This window comes from Lonchura striata, chromosome 1 (genome assembly GCF_050655825.1).
Source record: "Lonchura striata isolate lonStrDom1 chromosome 1, ASM5065582v1, whole genome shotgun sequence".
Lineage (NCBI taxonomy): Eukaryota > Metazoa > Chordata > Aves > Passeriformes > Estrildidae > Lonchura > Lonchura striata.
Window position 1 is genome coordinate 77,560,457 of NC_140703.1, and position 19,199 is coordinate 77,579,655.

A 19,199-nucleotide genomic window follows, 5' to 3' on the forward strand; every position below is an offset into this window, starting at 1 on the left:
GCACTCCAACTTTTTAATGGCATAATTTACCTTTAGCAGTAGTTCTTGAAGACTAGAGACCTGTAAGAAGACTAAAAATTAAATAAATGTGCTGTTGTTGAGAGGACATTAGCTTTCCTACAGAAATAATATGTATGGTTTCACATTCGGGACTAGCATGAAATCTCTACTGGAAATGTGTATACCACAGTATAAATAAAGATTGTGACCAGCATGGACCACATTGTGTTGGATGCTGTACAAGCAGAGAATAAATATCTACCCTTCCCTGAAAAGTTTGGTTGGCTTCCAATGAGCTGACTATGAGACTGCTAAATAATACACCCACACAAAGAAAGAATAAACTAATAATCTCAGACAAGAAGAGCTGTCAGCAAACTCAGTTAAGCTTTGCTGTGACTGACTTATGTGGTGTCATGATCCTTTAAAATAGAGAGTGGGATTCCCAGTATAGCTATGGATTGTGAGGAGCCAGCATGTGAGTTGTTTATAGCAGCCTCCCAGCATATATAGGCTGTTGTCATTCAATTGCACTGGTGGGAAAGCCTGACTCCAGCCTTAGAACAAATTTTAATTTGAGCCCCAGATTCGCTGCCCTGTTTTTGCTTTCTGGATTTTGTGACTAGAGAATTAGATGTATTCAGCAGTGCAGTCAGTGTGCATTATTTCTGGGAGAAGAAATGCTGAATGTACAAAAGAGTAATCATGGTTATTTAGATGTCAAAGACACCACTAGATCAGGGCTAGCAGTGAAAAACAATTTTTTTTCACTTTATTCTTAAACAGAAGCCTATATGTTGTAGAATTCTAATTATTTTATTTGGCAACAAAATTTTTATTGTGGATGTCTTTTTTTTTTTCCTTTTTTTCTTTTTTTTTTTTTTCCTTTTCTCTACATAAACTATTTGGAAAAAGCATATCCATTCCAAGTGCAATTTAGTCCTTCTGAAGAGCTGCAGTTTTAATGACAGTTTAGACGTTGATATATTTATTAGACTACATTTTCCCTTTAATAAATGTCTTGATGTAGCAAGTATGTTCTCAGTGTTCTGTGAGACGTTTCCATAATAACCCCTTTCCAGTTATCTGGGAGATCAAAGGCTGCAGCTCTGCACAACTTTTGCCAAAAATAAGAGATTATTTTCTTACTGAGTCTTTGTAGACTGGTCCACAGTATTCAATGGATTATGCTTTCATCTGATCACAGTTGCAAACCCTCAAATTTAGTGTGGATTTTTTCTTGCTTAGTCTTAATTTTTGCCCTGTCTTTAACATTGCAGTGGTTCTGCATTTTTGTAAGTCACTGTAGCCATAGCAGTGCCTTGTGTTAAAGGACTACTCACATCATAGCATTAGCCAAGAGTGTGAAAAGTCAGCACATCCCTGCAGTTAGCATACAGATGTGTCTATGGGCAGCGACCACAAATTAAGAATCTGGTATCCCAGACTTGGTGTGTGATGAATCCTGCTTCACTGCAAATCATTTAATTGTAGCAAATATATATTTTGCCAAAGGTTTGGCCATCACTGCCTTGCTGCCTGCAATGCTTCATTTACAAACCATAGCAGTTACAGTCCTCTTTTCCAAGAAGATTGACAGCAAGCCATGTAAAAAGATGATATCTTTTGAAAGCCAGGAGATATTATGCCTGCTTTGGTCAGCTGGGTTTAAAGAACTGTTGTACATGCTCAGTGAATTTTTGGGGCAATCCTAAGTACCATATTGCAATTTAAAAATCTGAACAGAAGAGATGATTACATATTTCTACTTTATCCCATGGGCTCAGTTTCAGTAAGAATAACTTCCACAAGTCAAAATTTAGAAATAGTTTATGATTTAGGCCTCAGTAGATAAAAGGCACCAAAGCAGTTGGCTGAATCCTTTCAAGAAAACCTTAATGCTTGCATCTCCAAAATAAACAACCAGCACAGACTGGAATTAGTAGGATAGTTGTGACATGACTGGTGGAGGATTCTAGCACTGCTCCTCAAGAGAGTAAAAAATTATTAAAAATACTAACATTTTTTACCATTACTTAGACATGTGACAATTTTAAGAAAGATCCTTCTCATTTCCACTGAAGTTTCTTTCAAGTTCTTTTCAAGAATATCTGCAAATAAGAGTTCAGATTTATTTCCATGGTTTGCTTCTATACCGTAAAGGCTTGATCAAAGTGGAATCCAAATTCTAAAATCATTAAATTTTCAGTTAAATCGTCATATTAGTGACTTTACGTTTAGCTTAGAGGATTTAGTTTAATGGTTGTGGAGGGATTGCTATGTTCAAATAGTATGTGAAGAAGTGGAACTACCCTCATTGATGTTCTTTTAAATGGGTTTTTCTGCCCAGTGTTATAGGTTCTACATCTTTCAATTGTGATAGGGAATTCAGTTTATTCTCTATTTTTCTTTACTTCTAAATAGATCTATTTCCTATCCAAATGATGAATTTCACTAGTAAAGTGCTGTGGTATCAACCTATTAAGACAAATTATGGGTTAGGAATGCAATAAGAAGACCCTTTATACCTTACTATTATGGCCACTAACACCTGCTGGTTTTCCCCGCAGAGTTTTTCCGAGAACTTCTGGAGAACGCGGAGCGATCCTTAAACGAAATGTTTGTGCGGACGTACGGCATGCTGTACATGCAGAACTCTGAGGTGTTCCAGGACCTCTTCACGGAGCTGAAGCGCTATTACACAGGAGGCAACGTGAACCTGGAGGAAATGCTGAACGACTTCTGGGCTCGGCTGCTGGAGCGGATGTTCCAACTTATAAACCCCCAGTACCATTTCAGTGAGGATTACCTGGAGTGTGTAAGCAAGTACACAGACCAGCTGAAGCCCTTTGGAGATGTGCCCAGGAAGCTGAAGGTTCAAGTGACTAGAGCCTTCATTGCTGCACGCACCTTTGTTCAGGGGCTGACAGTAGGCAGAGAGGTTGCAAACAGAGTATCCAAGGTAATCTAAAATCAGGGTGGGGTTTTGGTCGCTTGAATTTGTTCTTAACTTGCCAGACAATTGAAATCTGTCTTTGTGCTTTTCTTTCTTCTTTTCAGTACAAGGAAGTGTTTGGTTGGCTTTTGTGCCTACCACTGTATCCATCCTAAATTCATAAATAGGGACAATGGTTGTTTTCAGTTCCTTCTGGGGATATTAAGGCAATACTGACTGGAAAGCAAATCTCTGTGCTTAGGACACAGTGAAATACCAATATACAACAATGTTATAGCATGGTAATGATTGTCATTTGTAATTCAAAACTGGCTACATATATAAAAGATGGGGATTAGATCAGAATTTAAATGTTTCAAGCAAATTTATTCTGCTGTTCATTAGGAAAGTACAGCCCTCACAGCATTCATTCATCATACAGCTGGGTGATGGATTTTGTTAGAAATGTTTAGTCATGTTTCTGATGAGAAAATAGACAAACAGTGACACCTCTGAAGCTTGAGCTTTCCCAAAGGATGGTTTGACTCACATTTATTTTAGTTTTAATTATTTATCTATGCAAATATTTATGACAATTATAATCCTTGAGGGCTTCACATAATTAAAGAAAAACACATGCAAAAATAACCCATCTGGGCACCACAAATGTGCCTGAATGACTTTCTCTTATACGGTATTTCAAAATCAGGTATATTTTTCTGAATTGTTGTTCCAGCTAGACAGTTGCTCTCTGATCTTGTTATTTCACAGTTCTTGGAGTGCATTTGGACCTTGAATTCTGAAATACTTTAATGAGATCCACTGTGAAATGCTCAAATACTCACTTCTGAACAATAATTTTGTGAATAATTTGGATGCTTGGCCCATCCAATACTTTCCCACATTTACAAACCTAAGCCACTCCTCTGCCTCAAGAGAACCATCTCATTTGCTTCATTTAAACCCCATTCAGAAGGTGAGGTAGAGCCAATACATTGTACAGTAGAGTGCAACTCAAGTACTCAACAAGACAAGGCTTTTAAACATTTCTTAACCTGTATTATGTGATATTTTGCAATTACAAGTTGAGAAGCCATGGAGCTAGAAATGTAGGCAGGAAGCGAGACCCTGATTTTATGTCTAGGAGACTGCATGGGAGAAAAATGTCATTTTGAACTTAAAATTCAATAGATGAGATATGTGATCCTTGCTAATCAGCTAGAACTAAAGTCTCTTCCTCCAAGTGCCTTCCTGAGCTTCAGGGTTGCCTTTCTTTGATTTTTGGCACTGTCAGTTCTTGCAGTCTTTCTGAATGGTGTCAGGGTATTGCTGTGAAACCCCAGGCTGCCTAATCTATCTGGGGGCAGATGCAGCTTTTTAGCCTCCAAACCTGCAGAATGCATATATCTACAGCCCCAGATTTCCTTGAAGAACAATGATGTCCCCGTGGGTCAGGTTATAAGTGAAAGTACAGAGCTCTCATGTCACTGTTGTCAGCAGGCATTAAGTCTTGCTGGATCAGACTGTAGAGAGTAAGCTGTGTAATTCATTTAATAGACGCATAATTTGTGAATCCCTCAAAGATTAAGGTTTTGAATTTTCTGCTGAGATGTCACTTTCCCTCTGTACATGGCTGTACAGAATGTGCAGGTGTCTCCTCTGTCACATATCCAAGAAATGTTTTCCTCTCAGCCTCTGGGCTTTGGGTACATAAGTCCACTCAAGAAAAGGGTTTATAACAAGATCATTAAATGATCTTATGATCCTATAATGAGAACTTCTAGCTCTGCAATGATACAGCATGTCTTTTCGTAGTGTCGGTTGAACATGATAATAGTAGTGCAATAGGGTTTCTGTTGTTTTTTGGTTTTTTTTAACATGAATGAAACACTTTAAGCCATTGTTAAAAGGGTGGTGCAAGACACAACAGTGTAGACACATAGTGATGCTCCATTAGACTGTGTTCAGTTTTTGACCCTTCTTGTACAAAAAAATAACATTGATAAACTGAACCAGGTTCAGTGGAGGCCACCATTATGATCTGGACTGTATTACCTGTACTTGAGCCTGTGGGACTAGGTTTTCTTCCTTCTGGAGAAGAGGCTACTTCAAGGGCACAGCAGTTGCTCCTGGTGCCTCTAGGGAGGTCATTAAAGAAATGCAGCAAAGCTCTTCACAGTGGGGCATGGTGTGATATGATGAGTGTGAGTTGAAGCATTTCCTCTTGTCCAATCACAGCAGGCCCTAATAAAAATCCCATCCCTATCTTTCTTATAAATGCCCTTTAAGTGCTAGAAGGTTGATAGTAAGATCTGCCTGAAGCTTCTCTCCTCCAGGCTGAACAACCCCACATCCCTCATGTCTTCATAGGAGAGGTGCTCCAGCCCACTGACCATTTTTGTGGCACTCCTCTGGGCCCAGTGCAACAAGTCCATATCTTTCCTCAGATGCTGAGAATTCCAGAGCTGGATTTATTAATCCAGGTGGGGTCTTCTCTGAGAGCAGAGTACAGGTGACCTGCTGGTCACATTTCTTTAGGATAATTATCCTGTGGTTCTATTAAAAAAATAATAAAATCAACATTGTGCTTAAATGTAGAATACACTTTGATTGCAGGACTAATTTTGAAATTAAAATCTCGGTGGCTTTATTCATACCCACAGCATATGCAAAACAATTTCTGGCCTTAGGGACTCTGTGTTACATGCAGCCTGGTGAGGCAGATATGAAGAGCCCCAAGTGGCACCAAATATTCAAGATCAATAATTGTCCTGTGGAAAGGCTGTGATTACTCTGAGAATTAATCATTTGTTGCTATATCATAACTGTGGACTTTTATGTTGGTTTATCTACTGTAGAAAATTACAAATCCTTTTTTTTAAACATAAATTTTGAAAGACTACAACCATTTCTTAGAGTTAGCACATAACTGCAACCAAAAATGAGACAGGTAAACATCTTTTGTTGCTATTTTGAAAGTCATCCAAATTCAGCACAGATTTCTTTCTCATTGTACTCTAATATTGAGAGATTCTGTGATAAGGATGCCGCATCTGGATAAGTCAGGAGAAATAAATAAAGACAGAAAATGAAAGGAAGAACTGTTGCAGTTCTTCAATAAAATTCCTTTGTCCATCCTCTGCTCTGGCTGGGAACAGAGGGGGATCTTCTACCTGTAACATCACAAGCTTAAAAGATTTTTTGCTTTCTATTTCTAGACCCATTATTTCACTGAACCGCCACTGACACAGAAAAATGTTGAGCCTACATCTTAAACACCATGAGAAAGAGTGACTAATGAGAAAGTTGGTAACAACATCTCCTTCGGGCCTTTACTGTCTCATTGTTTTCTAGACCATTTCTGTAGAGGGTTGGTGGGTCACACACAAAGGATTTGTTCCCTCTCTAATGTCAGGGACATATCCTTTCTAAAGATGTTTCCTCAGAGAGGTTGTAACATCTGAAAACAATGCAGCCATTATATTCCTTGCAAAGGAGCTACACTTCCTTTTTTTTCAATGAAGTGTATGCTCAAGCACTCTCAGAGGAGACAACACATATCAGAAACCTTTCCCTCTTACAATAGGATTTTGTAGTTTAGCAATTTGCTTTTCAGTGAGGTTATAATTTAGTAAGTCACACTTAGATAAATGGGGAGGGAAGGTGGTTAGGACATCTTATTTTTGTAAATTTTTTTTTAATATTATATTTCAGTTGCAAGCAGACACAGTTGCTTCCATCTGCCTGAAGTTAGATTACGCTGTTTTAGTTGAACAGTATTTTCATGATCTCTATGTACAATTTTGATCATCAGAGATTTTTTAATGTTTTTATTTCTTATTCTAATGCATTAAATTTCTCAGCGCTATGTTGCTATGCTGCTTAAATCTTCACTCAGTGCAGTATATTTCCACTGGCTTGAATGGACCAGCTTGCTAAATTATATAAATATTCTAGAAAGTTATATAGGCATATGAGCAAAAAGTTATTATTTTTTAAATTGAGAAAATTAACTCTTCATTTAAATCAATTTCCTAAAAATATCTCAAGTTGAAAAGGCCCTGTAAAAATCATTGAATCCAACTCCCGGCTGCTTGCAGGACTAAATAGAAAAAAAAAAAAACATATGACTAAAAGCTTTATCCAGATGCTCCTTGAACTCTGACAGACTTCGTTCCATGACCTCTTTCCTGGGGAGGCTGTTCCAGTTAGCAGCCCTCCTCTCAGTGAAGAATCTTTTCCTGATATCCAATCTGAACTTGCCCTGATGCAGGATCAATATATAATATTCAATATACAACATCAGAGCTGCCATTTTGGGTATGTCAAAAGTCTATTTAGTTGATTTACCTCAGTGGCAGTAGTTTAAAGGTCAGTATAGGAGCAGAGCTTCTCAACTAGTATACTTTCTTAAGCTGAAGGTAGTAGATGTTTATGGACATTTTGAACTACATTTTCAGAAATAATCAGTTAAATTTTCTACTACCTGTTTTTTTCAGTACTTTGTTAGGTTCTAAAAACCTAGCTTTTTTGTTTTGATACCTTTTGGTTTAAAAAAAATAGTTTTGTCCTTCCCTGTTCCTCTATAAAAATATAGCATATTAACATGTTTTCAACTTTTTTCCTAGATAAAATAAATAAATAAACTAAAAAAAAACAAAAAACAAAAAACTAAAAAAAACCACCAAAAAACCAAAAAAAAAATCCCACAAGCCTTCCTGACAAGCTCAGATTTAGCATCTTAAGCTGGAGAAGCTGCTGAAAATATTTCTGCAGTTGCTTTCAGTTGTGATTGGCAATAATCTGAAAGAAAAGACATATGCATACTTTCCACATTCATCCTTTACAGTGTCTGAGCTCTGGACACATTGTGAAAAAATAATGCTAAGTTATTCTCTCTGACTGTAGACAAATCATTCTCAGTTATCTTAATAATCCCCTTGAACTGTCACTGAGTGGTACAGGGTGTAAGCAGAAAAACACATGGGGAATTAAAATTCTTAAACAGAAGGGTCCAGGATTTCCAGACCCTGTGTGATTCCTGAAATACTTTTCCCAAATATATTAACAGCTAAATTGCAACAATTATCACTCAGTCTTTCCTTGGGAACTGGTTCTGTTTTATACATGAGGTGTTTGGTTCATAACTCTTCCTCATTTAATGAAAAAATAATCTTCATTGGCTCTTGCACTAAACTTGCCTCACTAGGAGCAGCAGGTGAGTGCAGAATACTTTTATTTAAAGAGATCTAGGGGTTTAGTTATTGTTTGCTAGTTTTTCTTTTCTCTAAGTTTGGCCATTTCATGGTTTGGTTTTTTTTGTGTGAATTTGAGCACTTTCTTCCCATTGTATATTTGGATTAGGAAAAGAAGAATTGTTCTGAGTTTAGCTTTGACTTTCACACTCAAAAATTCATGCTACCAGGAACTAAAGTAGTTTTTATACCAGGAGTAAAGTGAAGCTTAGCTCAGGGGCATCATTAAGAGCAGTTAGTGATTTTGTTAGTGGTAGAACATCAAAGATTTGTGACCCAGCCACTAAGAACTTATTTCATTAATGTATTTAAATATTAATTATCATTTATTACAAAATAAAAAGAGGTTGTTACAATACTTTTCTCATTGTATGGCATAGGCTATATATCTCCTTCTTTTTAAACCAATTAAAGCCATTCATCCCCTGAATATTATTAAATTATGTTAATATCAGACTTCTTATTAGAACCTGGTGATATATGAGCAAAGTGAAATAAATTCAGTAATACAATTATGAGGTTAAACTTAAGATTAGTAGTGAAAACCAGTCTCTAGTAATTGCCTGTGATTACTTCTACTTGCAGAATGCCAGGCCACTGCTTTTCTAATATGCTGAATCAATATTCTTACAAACTCTGCTTTTCATGGTTTATAAATAAACATTCAACATTTTGTGAGAGGTATAAATAAAGGCCAATATTGAATGACACAGTGATTCAGAATGTAATTATTGCAGGGGGGAGGGAATATGACATGGTGATAAGTCAGGTAATTAAAAGCCAAAACAAATTGTACTTTAAGCCTGGAAAATGTGATTTACAGGGCGTGACAGATAAAAAGCTATGTCCTGTATATTTTAGCTTCATTGGCTGAAGAGATTTGGCTTGTTAAAGCCACAGAAGGAAAGGAAATCTAAAAAGACTATGGTTTTCAGCTTTAATCCTCAGTTTAAACTGTTGGTTTAGGAACAGCCCAGCTGAGCAAACAGAGCTTTTATGATTGCATCTCTGTCTGTTGTTTTAAAGCTTTTTTCAGTCACTAATTCTTTGAGTTTTCATTGAGTTAACATATATTTACAAGAACTGGATCACACTGTGACATGAATGGGACCACATTCTTTTTTCCTTTTCCTCTCCCTTGGTGTTCCTCAGGCAGGGAGTCGAAGGATTATCCAGCCAGGGGAGTTTCAGAGCTCTAATGTGTCTGTGGCACAAAAGCAGGAGTGAATTGTATCCACACTTGAGTTCTTTCTGGGAAGTATCCTTTGAACTGAGGTTCAGCTGTGCTGAATATCTTTCCTTCTTTTTTGGAAAGAAAAGGCACATCAACTGATCTAGTTAATTGCACACATTTCATGGAGAAATGAAACAAATGCCTTCCAGATATCCCAGACATACTGCACGTGCACTGTTCTATTTTCCACTTTGTGTGCACTGGAATCATCAGATGTTCCAGAAGAGCAGTTCAGGAGAAAAGGCCTAAGATGAAAAAGCAGCTTCAACGAAAGGAAAAGGGCAGTAGGAGGTCTACAAAAGCTGTGGTCTATGTCCTGCCTATGAGAATTGTCAGATATAATCCAGCCTAGACTCTCCATTTCATATGTCTCTAATTCATCTACCTTGGTATTGAATTTAATAACCCAAGTTTAACTGAGTCATGTTGCTCAGTGAGAAAGTCAGTCTTGCTGAGTATCCCTCTAGGTAGGTCTGCAGTTTGGGTTTATTCCTACTGTGTGCCACATCACACCTCAGAATCCAAAGCAATCCTGTCTTTTTGGATTTTTTGTATCATTCATAAACAGAGATCTTCTGATTGCAGCTCTTTTGCTCACTTTGTGTTTTGGGTTTTGCTCAATGCCTAATGCATAGTAAATACCATTTAATTCAGCTTTGCATGAAACTTCTAATGATAAATTAAGAACTGTAATGAGACTATTTTAGTTTAACAACATTATTAAACACTGTCATGACCCATTAGAAAAATAATTGTTTTAATCAAGGTTTTGTGCAGGATTGCTGAAATGCACATTTTGCACAAAATCATTCAAAATTCTCACATCAGATCTATTTACCATCTACAAAATATGTTGATATGGCACCTGAAAAAAATCTATTAAGAAAAAAAATTAGAACTTTTTCAGAGGCATTCCTGGGAAAAAAAGGATGTATCCTAATGTATATCATGATACGTGGTCAAGTCATGATAAAAATAATGGTGAAGAAACAAAGCTTGACTAAGAGCTGGCTGATACCACTGTATTTAGAAATTCTCAATTAATCTTACAGCAGGTTTTAGATTTTTGCTGTTTCAGCACAGGGAAGTGAAAGAAAATTCAGAGGAATCAAATGGAAATAAAAAGGAGATTAAGAAGTCTGAAGGTTAAGCAATGCAAGGGGATCTAGATAATCTTAAAACTTGCTAACTTTTTAGAATGACTTCTTTTACAGGTTATCTTAATTCTGTGTCAGAGACAGCCCATGGAAGCTCTGGTTTTCAATAATGATTTGAGAAAAGCAATCAATTTTATTTCTCATGTGAGCCAGAAGCAGAAAACAAATCCTAATAGGTTATTTGCCTTTCAGGTTTCTATGGAAAACATTATCCAAGAAACTATCTGTTTACCTAAAATGCATCAGGAATACTAACTGCAATTTAAATTCATATCTGCTTAAGTGTTGCAGCCAACAAAGTTATCAGGAAAATAGTGAAGAAGTCAAATTTCTTTGAGACTTTCAGATAATAGTCTGAAATCAACAATGTGGATCTAAGTTAAATTCTCAGTTATGCAGGGGTCAGTTACAATTGGCTTCATTGTCTGCTTAAGTCTTGCATCTCAAAATATATCTCAGACAAAAAAAATGGTGTGAACATTGGAATGCAAAATGAAGAACTTAATTGTCAGGAAAATAATTCTGGTCATCTGTGAAATTTTAAACTTTCGCATACTCCAGTGTCTGCTTCTTATGGGAGATTTTATGACACAAGATTGCTGAGTTTTTTCCATAATCTTTTCTGGAAAAGATAAAATGTCACTTTCATTTGGTCCACATGTTTAAGAACATCTTTGCTCTTGCTCCTTCTTCTCTTTTCCTCCTTCTCATTTTGTTTTATTTTTAGGCCCTTAAAAAGAATTGAGTTCTTGAGAAAAAATTAAATGTACCAGACCAAACTGGGGAAAAAAAGAGCTTTGATTAAGGTGAGAGGATTTAGCTGACCTCAGGTGAACACCTGTCACCTTGAAGTGGCCAAGAGCAGAACTTAAGAATATGGAGTGAGGATTTTAATGCAACACATGTCTGCATGTCCTTCATGATGCTTTGGCATCCTTTGGCCACTGGTGTAAAAGATTTTGCAGCTGCCCAGCAACTCATGCAGTTTTAACCTGCAAACAACTTTCCCATTCTTGAAAATGTTTTTTCTTTTAAAACTGCCAGAGATGTTTTGATATTCTGGACTGTCCCAATACTGTGCAAGTCTGACTTTGATTTTAGAAGGTTTAGCAATTTTGTACCAATACAGCAATGAATAAATTGCAGGATTTCTTCAGGAAGCACATACAGGCTCTCTACTTAACCCCCACTTACATGATTTCAATATCAATCAGCAACAGAATTGCATCTACACTTGCCAGTTGTGTTCTTCATCTCACAGTGCTTTCATTCATGTTCATGTGTTGGAATTATCTGTAGATCTAGAAGTGAGTGTGTATGAGACAATTGCTGGCAAGCTGACAAAGCTGAGCAGGACTAGTGCACTCTAACTTGCACTTCTTGAGTCAGCTCTCTGCATACTGAGTTGTTACACAGAACAATCAGCAGCTCTGTCCACAGAGAAGACACCAATCTAATTGTGCTATTTCAAATTGAGGTTTTATGCACCTAATTGGTAGAGAGAAGCCTGAGCTGACAGAGATATTATCTGAATTTCACAAAATCACCTTAAGTGTTTAAACAGTACCAGAAAGCGAGAAATGACAGCCTGTGTTCTTCTTTCCTCCAGCAATTTACTGATTCAGGAGTTTCACCACTCTCTGTAGATGTGATGGAACACCAAGTCAGCTGCCATGAATCCTGTTTTTCAGACATGTGCCAAAACAAGTGAATGCATATGGATCTAAGTGCTTGGTCGTCTCTCTCTGTGGAATGCAATAATTGACCTGCTTCAGTCTGTGGCATCCAAGCTGCATTAGTTCACTCCAGCTCAAGCCTAGGAGCCATGGAAACTTGTATGGAAAAGTTGCTCAGCTCAACTGCTGGCTTCTTTTATGTCTAAGGTCTTCTACAGGAATTTGGTTGGATCTGGCCACAATGCCTTTTACACCTGCCTATTTCCTAGTCCATGAAAGAATTATTAGAGGTACTTATTTGTCTGATTTCTTCAGGCTAAATCTATGTGTTGTTTTTGCTGGCTTTACCTGATTATATTAATATTAGAATGCCATTCAATCCATTGTTTATTTGAAACAACTACTTAATCTTGTGTGCTACTGTGCAAAGGATAGCACGAATGAGGGAAAAAATCAGTTTTTCCTCAAAACTGAGTGATAGTTTTGAATTTGCACTGACATTTTCTTTGAATGAGTGGTGACTACTTTAACAGTTAGGTTGAAATGCAGCAGAGACAGCTCACAGCACACTGCTGTCTTTGGTCCTTGAGATCTTAAGGTAAACTTCAAGATAAACTGATACCACATAGGGTATAGGAAGACAGAACCAAAACATGTTCAGAAAGCACCTGGAAACCTACCCATCATGAGTAAGGCGTAGTTTTATAGGAAAAATAAGCCACCGTGTATCTTTCATCATCTCACCTCTGTAAGTAACAGTGCAGATCTGCTTTTCAAGGATATTGAATGGAATTCAAAACACAGGAAAAACTTCCATTAGAAACTTTCACACTGGTCCTCAAAACTGATGTTCTTTTGTGAGTCCGCTGAATGTTTTCTGGCTATAATTACAAGGTTAAAGAAGTTTCATAATACAACTTTTTTTGTGTTACATATTTTTTTTATATATCAGCAACATCTAAAACTATGATAGAATATGCCAAATAGAAATTAATGCAATTCAGTTTTTCACTTAAATCAGAGTTAAAATTTTGGTTGAAGAATGTTCGCAGATTTATTTCTACTCTGCAGTCTCCAAAGTTAACAGAGGAAGCTGGCTGCCAGTCTCTACCATTATGCAAATACTTTTTCTTACATATGGTTACAGAAATATATTTTTTAAATATTAGCAGTATGAAATAATAATTTATGCACTAAATTTTATTCAAAAAAAGAAAGGAGGGAGAGGAGTAGGGACAGTGAAATGTTAATACCAAAATGGCCCAACTATCTTACTGCTATCCTGACCTCAAAGAAAGCATCCTATGGCCATATCATATTTTCAGTCTGATTCCCTAAAACTGCTTTTGAGAGAAATGTCTTCTGCACTTAGACTATTACTGAAGAACTGTGAATATGCATATATTCCTACAAGGCATATTTTATATGTGAAAATCTATTCTCTATTTAAGATTCAGTGTGTGCCTTCTGCTCTTCCTTCCACTTTCACTCCTTTTGACTGAATCAGTAAAAAGTACCTTAGCCATTGACTTCAATGTGAAGTTGATTAAGGTATGAATGTTCATATTTATATAAAATCAGGTTGAAAATAAAAGTTTTAGGGTAAAGGTCTTTACAGGGAGATTGAAGAACTTACTGGTGGAAACATTGCTGAGAAGATTTGGGTAGAATAAGAAATTTCCAGTCAGGAAATGACCATTTAAAGGCACAAGAACAGCACTACATGTAAACATAGATAAAATGTTTATGAACTATCTGTATGTAATATAATTTGCATAAATTCATCATAAGTGGAATTTCACACGCGTCATATTTTAGTTTAACACACTGTAGAAGTTGAATACATTTCTGAAGATTATAACCTTACCTGCCACCAGGAGCATGCCCCAAACAGGAGAGCGCAGTGTTCACAGTTTCTAAGGGCAATTCCTGTGATTGCCAATGAGCTGAATATGGGCTGACAGTGTACCCAGGTGGCCAAGAAGGCCAATGGCATCCTGGCTTGTATCAGCAATAGTGTCTCAGCAATCAGCAGGACCAGGGCACTGAGTGTTCCCCTGTACTTGGCAGTGCTGAGGGCACACCTCGGGTACTGTGTCCATTTGGGTTCCTCACTACAAACAGACACTGAGCAATAAAGCATGTTCAGAGAAGGGCAATGAAGCTGGCGAAGGCTGTGGAGAACAAGTCCTGGGAGGAGCAGCTGAGGGAGCTGGGGTTCTTTAGCTGGAGAAAAGGAGGCTCAGGGGAGATCTTATCACTCTCTGCAACCACCCAAAAGGAGGGTGTAGCCAGGTAGGGGTCAGCCTTTTCTTCCAAGTATGAAGCAATGGGATTAGAGGAAATGTCCTCAAGTTGCACAAGGGAAAGTTTAGATTGGATATTAGGAAATACTTCTTAATGGAGAGGATTGTCAAGCACTGAGACAAGGGAAGTGGTTCAGTCACCACATGCAGATGTGGCCCTCAGGCACATGGTTTACTGTATTAATTTAATGGTTGGAGTCAATGATCTTGAAGATCTTTTCCAACCCAAACAAATTCTATGAGTCTATCATTCTATACAAACAAACACACGCATACACAAAATCAATAAGCCTTGACCGATATATTGTATTGTACTGATGTTGTGAGGTAGAACTTATGCAGTGGGGTGTGAAAAGCACTAAGTTACTCTTGCTGCTGACTAGGAGATGACATGGAAGAGATTGTCACTTAGCGGGAGGAAGAAATATGTTAATTAATGTATTGAATTATTTTCTTTTTTGACTATCAAAATTATTTTCCTGGTGACTGTGTATTGGTCTTTAGCAGGAAGGGTAACTACCTATCAAGGAAAGATTTGATTTCTATAAAGTGTTTGAGCTTACTGCTTAATCAAGTGATAATCTATTCCAGCACTTCTTTCTCTTGTCTTGCCTTCATATTCCTGCACACATACACACACACACACACACACACACACACACACACACACACACACACACACACACACACACATACACACACACACACAGAGAGAGAGAGAAAGATTCCCAGGTTGGCAGCTAGAATAGTGGGAGAACTTTCTGTGTTGCACGAGAGGTGAACTGGATGATCTTCCTTTGCACCAGCTTGTAGCTGTTGAGGTTCATTCACCTGTGCTTATGATCAAATATGTTTCAAAATACTAATGGAAAGAGGATACTAAAGTGTATATAAGCCTATGAGGACCCAAACTAGCTGCAGGTAATGGCATAAAAATGTTAGTATTTGAGCTTGTAGTGGCTGTTTTATTATCACCTGATATGTATTTTTATATATATCATGAAATGTTGATGTATTTATACATAGATGACAGAAAGCACTACTCAGTCCAGTATTTTTGAAGGCAATCTTAATACAGAGGAAAAAGTATAGTCAACAAGTACAGAAAATTACTTTAGGTTTTCTGAACTGTGTAGCTTTTGGGTTTTGTAGCTTTATTTTTGTCTTTTTTGGATCAAAGCTGGAGCATTATTCAGAGTCACAATTTCTTGCTCGTTTTTATCAGTGACTAGGGACTCAATTATACTTTGCCGTCAAGTTGACATCCTATAAAAACAGTGAGAATAAACAAGTGCATTCTGATTGAACAATTTTTCATTATTATCTTTTCACCTAAATGTGTCTGCAACATGATGCAAAAAGACTCAGAAGTAAAATGCTTCCTAAATGCTTTAAGATACTTTTAAAGTGAAAGTGGAAAATGGACAGGGACTGAGAAGAATGGAAGTTCTGGCAGATGAAAATGCTTATGAATGTGTTTATTAGCAAGAAAAGATAAGGGCTTACAATTCAAAGAGTATTATATGAGTTGAGAAGTTGCTAAGAAACATAAAGCTTGATGGGGGAAAAGTAGAGGAAAGATGGTCTTGGAAGCTAAAATCAAGCATAATATTTAATAGCCAGAAAGTCATATCACCTAGGGTTGGCACTTACCTGAGGTAACTATTTTAAATTAGAGTTGATAAAAGAGTTGAGTTAAAATAGAGACCTAATGCTGTTTCTATGATCTCTGCAGAAAATCAGGCATCTCCAGGGGAAAAATCACGTATTGTACATGTTCAGTCATGTTCTAGAGTGGATATGCTCTCACCAGCAAAGGAGAGGGAACAGAGATGTAGAGAACTAGAGAACTAGAGGCCTTTTAATGTATGCACCAGCCTTTAACTAGTCCAAGGTAAAACTGCCCAATAAAGTGAACATCCCACAAATTTAACAAAACTTCCTCTAAATGCAAAGATAGGAATTGCCTAAGGTGTGTTCCTTCTGTCACAGAATTCCTAAATTCTTTCCTTTCCTTTTTGCACAACTGTATAAAACACACCTGTGTATGTTACTTGTGATTTTTTTTAAATGGGCTTCTAGTTCATGCTTTTTTAATTACTCTGTAAGTTTATATGTATTTGTTATGCTTACAATTTCATTAGGAAAGTTAAGAATAGTGTTCACACACTTCTTAAAAGCCCAGAAGGTTAGTTTCTGCCTGTCATATAGATCTGTAGTTGTTATTCTTACAAAAAAAAAAAAAAAAAAAAAAAAAAAACAACCTCAAAATTATACTTTCTTTTTTTTATATAAACCCTATTCATCCAAATATTCAATATTTCAGTGATCAGAAGTTAACTTTGCAGATGATGGATAAAAGATTAAATAAGGCAGAATCAACCTTAATTTCTTTACATGTAAAATGTGGTGCTTCATAATTAGAAAGTGGGACTGCTGTTGAGATGAAATGGAAAATGTCCTCTTTAATCTTTTGCTCCAGGTGTATGTAGATTATTCATTACTGGAATAAGGAGACCTTGTAACTTAAAGAATAGGTGACACAACAAAGAGGAGAGAAAATATATGGTTTATAGAGTTCATCTGCTATGCATACTCGTGACAGAATTGCAATTTTATTTCCTTAGTAATCATTATAGAAAAGAATTTCTAAACTGGTGACATTAAAACATAACTACAAATGTAGTAGGCAAAAAACTTACAGCTGTTGCTTAGTATCTTTGGAGACGAGCAATGCCTGATTGTAGAATCCTTTTCAGCATTATTATTATTGACTTACTCTTTTCCAAAGATAGGAATATATATTCTAGGACACAACTAATTTTGTTCTGACTGTTGCCAAAAATACTTCCTGATTTTTTGGCATGAGGTAAGAGAGGATTTTTGAGCAGTCCCCTCAATTGAAATGGTGGTCAGAGAGCAATAACAGCAGGAAAAAGTAAAAATCTCACTTCCCCATCTCTTTACTGTGAATGAAGTGGGTCAGAAATAGACTTTGGCAAGTATCAGTCATAAAGCAGCCAAGAACTGCCCTTGTAAATATTCAAATTGTAGTGTTTGCTGCTGGTAGGATCTGAAAACAGGTGTAATTTGTACTATTTGTAAGAGCAATTTTTTTCTATATGTAAAATTCTTTAAAACAGTTATACAAATTAAAAAAAAAGAAATGTGTGCTGGTAAATCGTGCAGATAAATTATTGGACATATACAATATTAATACTTGAGTTACTTAAATATCAGTACATTTCTGCCTTGGTATTTTGTCTTTTCCAAATACTTATGCTCCATTTAGCCAGGTAGATTTGCCTTTGAATATTATTCACTTTGAGGAGAATGTTTGGTTTTCACCCTAGGACCATAATTTCCTTTTGGTGTTGCTTTTGCTTGTTTGTTTACTTTGGTTTTGTGTTGGTTTTCTTTTGGGGATTTTTTTTTGTGGGTTTTTTGTTGTTGTTGTTGTTTATTTGTTTGTTCAGGTTTTTGTTTGTTTATATAAGAGTTAATAGATTGCTAGGTTTTCCTTTTTTCACAGAACATTAAATGAACCTGGCAAAGGAGTTACTGCCTCAGTAAATGTGAACAGCCATTTTTGGGATGTGCTTGGAAATTTTAATGGGTCTCATCTCAAAGTATGTGGTTCAGCTAGTGAGAGAATTGACTTCAGATTGTTCCATAAATTGTATTCTGGCTTAGTCAGAAAGATGTAAACTGATTTCCTGTGAGAGAAGTCTCTTTTCCCTCAGGAAGTTATGGAGATGGTAGACTGTGGAATTTCAGTCACCATTTCATGGTGTTCAAAAGGCAATTGTAGTTGGAGGTAACAGCCTACAGTAGCTTGGCCTTATTGTGAGAGGGAAGAATCTGTTTGATCGTGTAGTCTCTTCTCCACATATTAGCAGTCATCCTACTTCATATGGTAGTGGATTAAAAAGTACCCAGAAAATTCTTCATTGATCTTATAATATTGTATATGTCCAATAATATAATTTGAATCATTTATTTAAGGGACTAAAACTTTACATTCCAGCAAAACCTGCTTTCTGAGCTAGAGATTAATTACATCAATTGAAAAATTTCTTACCTATTTGTTTCTATATTTTTTTAAAAAAGGCATTCCCATTTCTCTTATACAGGTTTAATGTGCTTTATTCTAGTTTTAGTGCATATTTTTCACCAAAATAATAAAAAATCTCCGTGACCTTACTAAGCTAAGAAACAAAGACTTCTAAGCCGACCTTATTGGCTTATTTATTTCTGTAGAGATTTATTCAGAATCACATTTCTTTAAACCTGGAGGCCCTCAGGTTGGCCCAGCTAGTCTCATTGATTAAGCCAAAACGTATTACGTTATGTCACAGAATTTGAGAAGATTCTTACATTTGGTAATTAAGGTACCTTGTCTTTGGAGTATATTTGTCATGGGCTTCTTCAAGTGAGCAACAAGAAGAGTTAAGCATCTCCAAAAAGCAGTTCTCATCTCCAGACACATCGATTAACTTTAGGACACTGCTCTCTTTCTTCACCATCTATAGAGAGGAAAATAACTCTTCTTTACATTCTTTATCTGTATGCATAGCATTAGATGGGGAGAAAATCCAGTCTGTCAATGTTAATGTGCAATATAGTATATTGTAGC

General features: G+C 36.6%; 1 protein-coding gene across 2 annotated transcripts in view; it reads left to right on the top strand.

The window, feature by feature from the left end:
* Nucleotides 1-19,199, top strand: part of GPC6 (glypican 6) — a 726,663-nt gene that overhangs the window by 388,237 nt on the left and 319,227 nt on the right. For both annotated transcript variants that reach the window (XM_077781485.2, XM_085556757.1), the window contains exon 3: nt 2,571-2,962. In XM_077781485.2, coding sequence (XP_077637611.1) covers nt 2,571-2,962 — 392 coding nt within the window. The remainder of the gene's footprint in view (nt 1-2,570; nt 2,963-19,199) is intronic.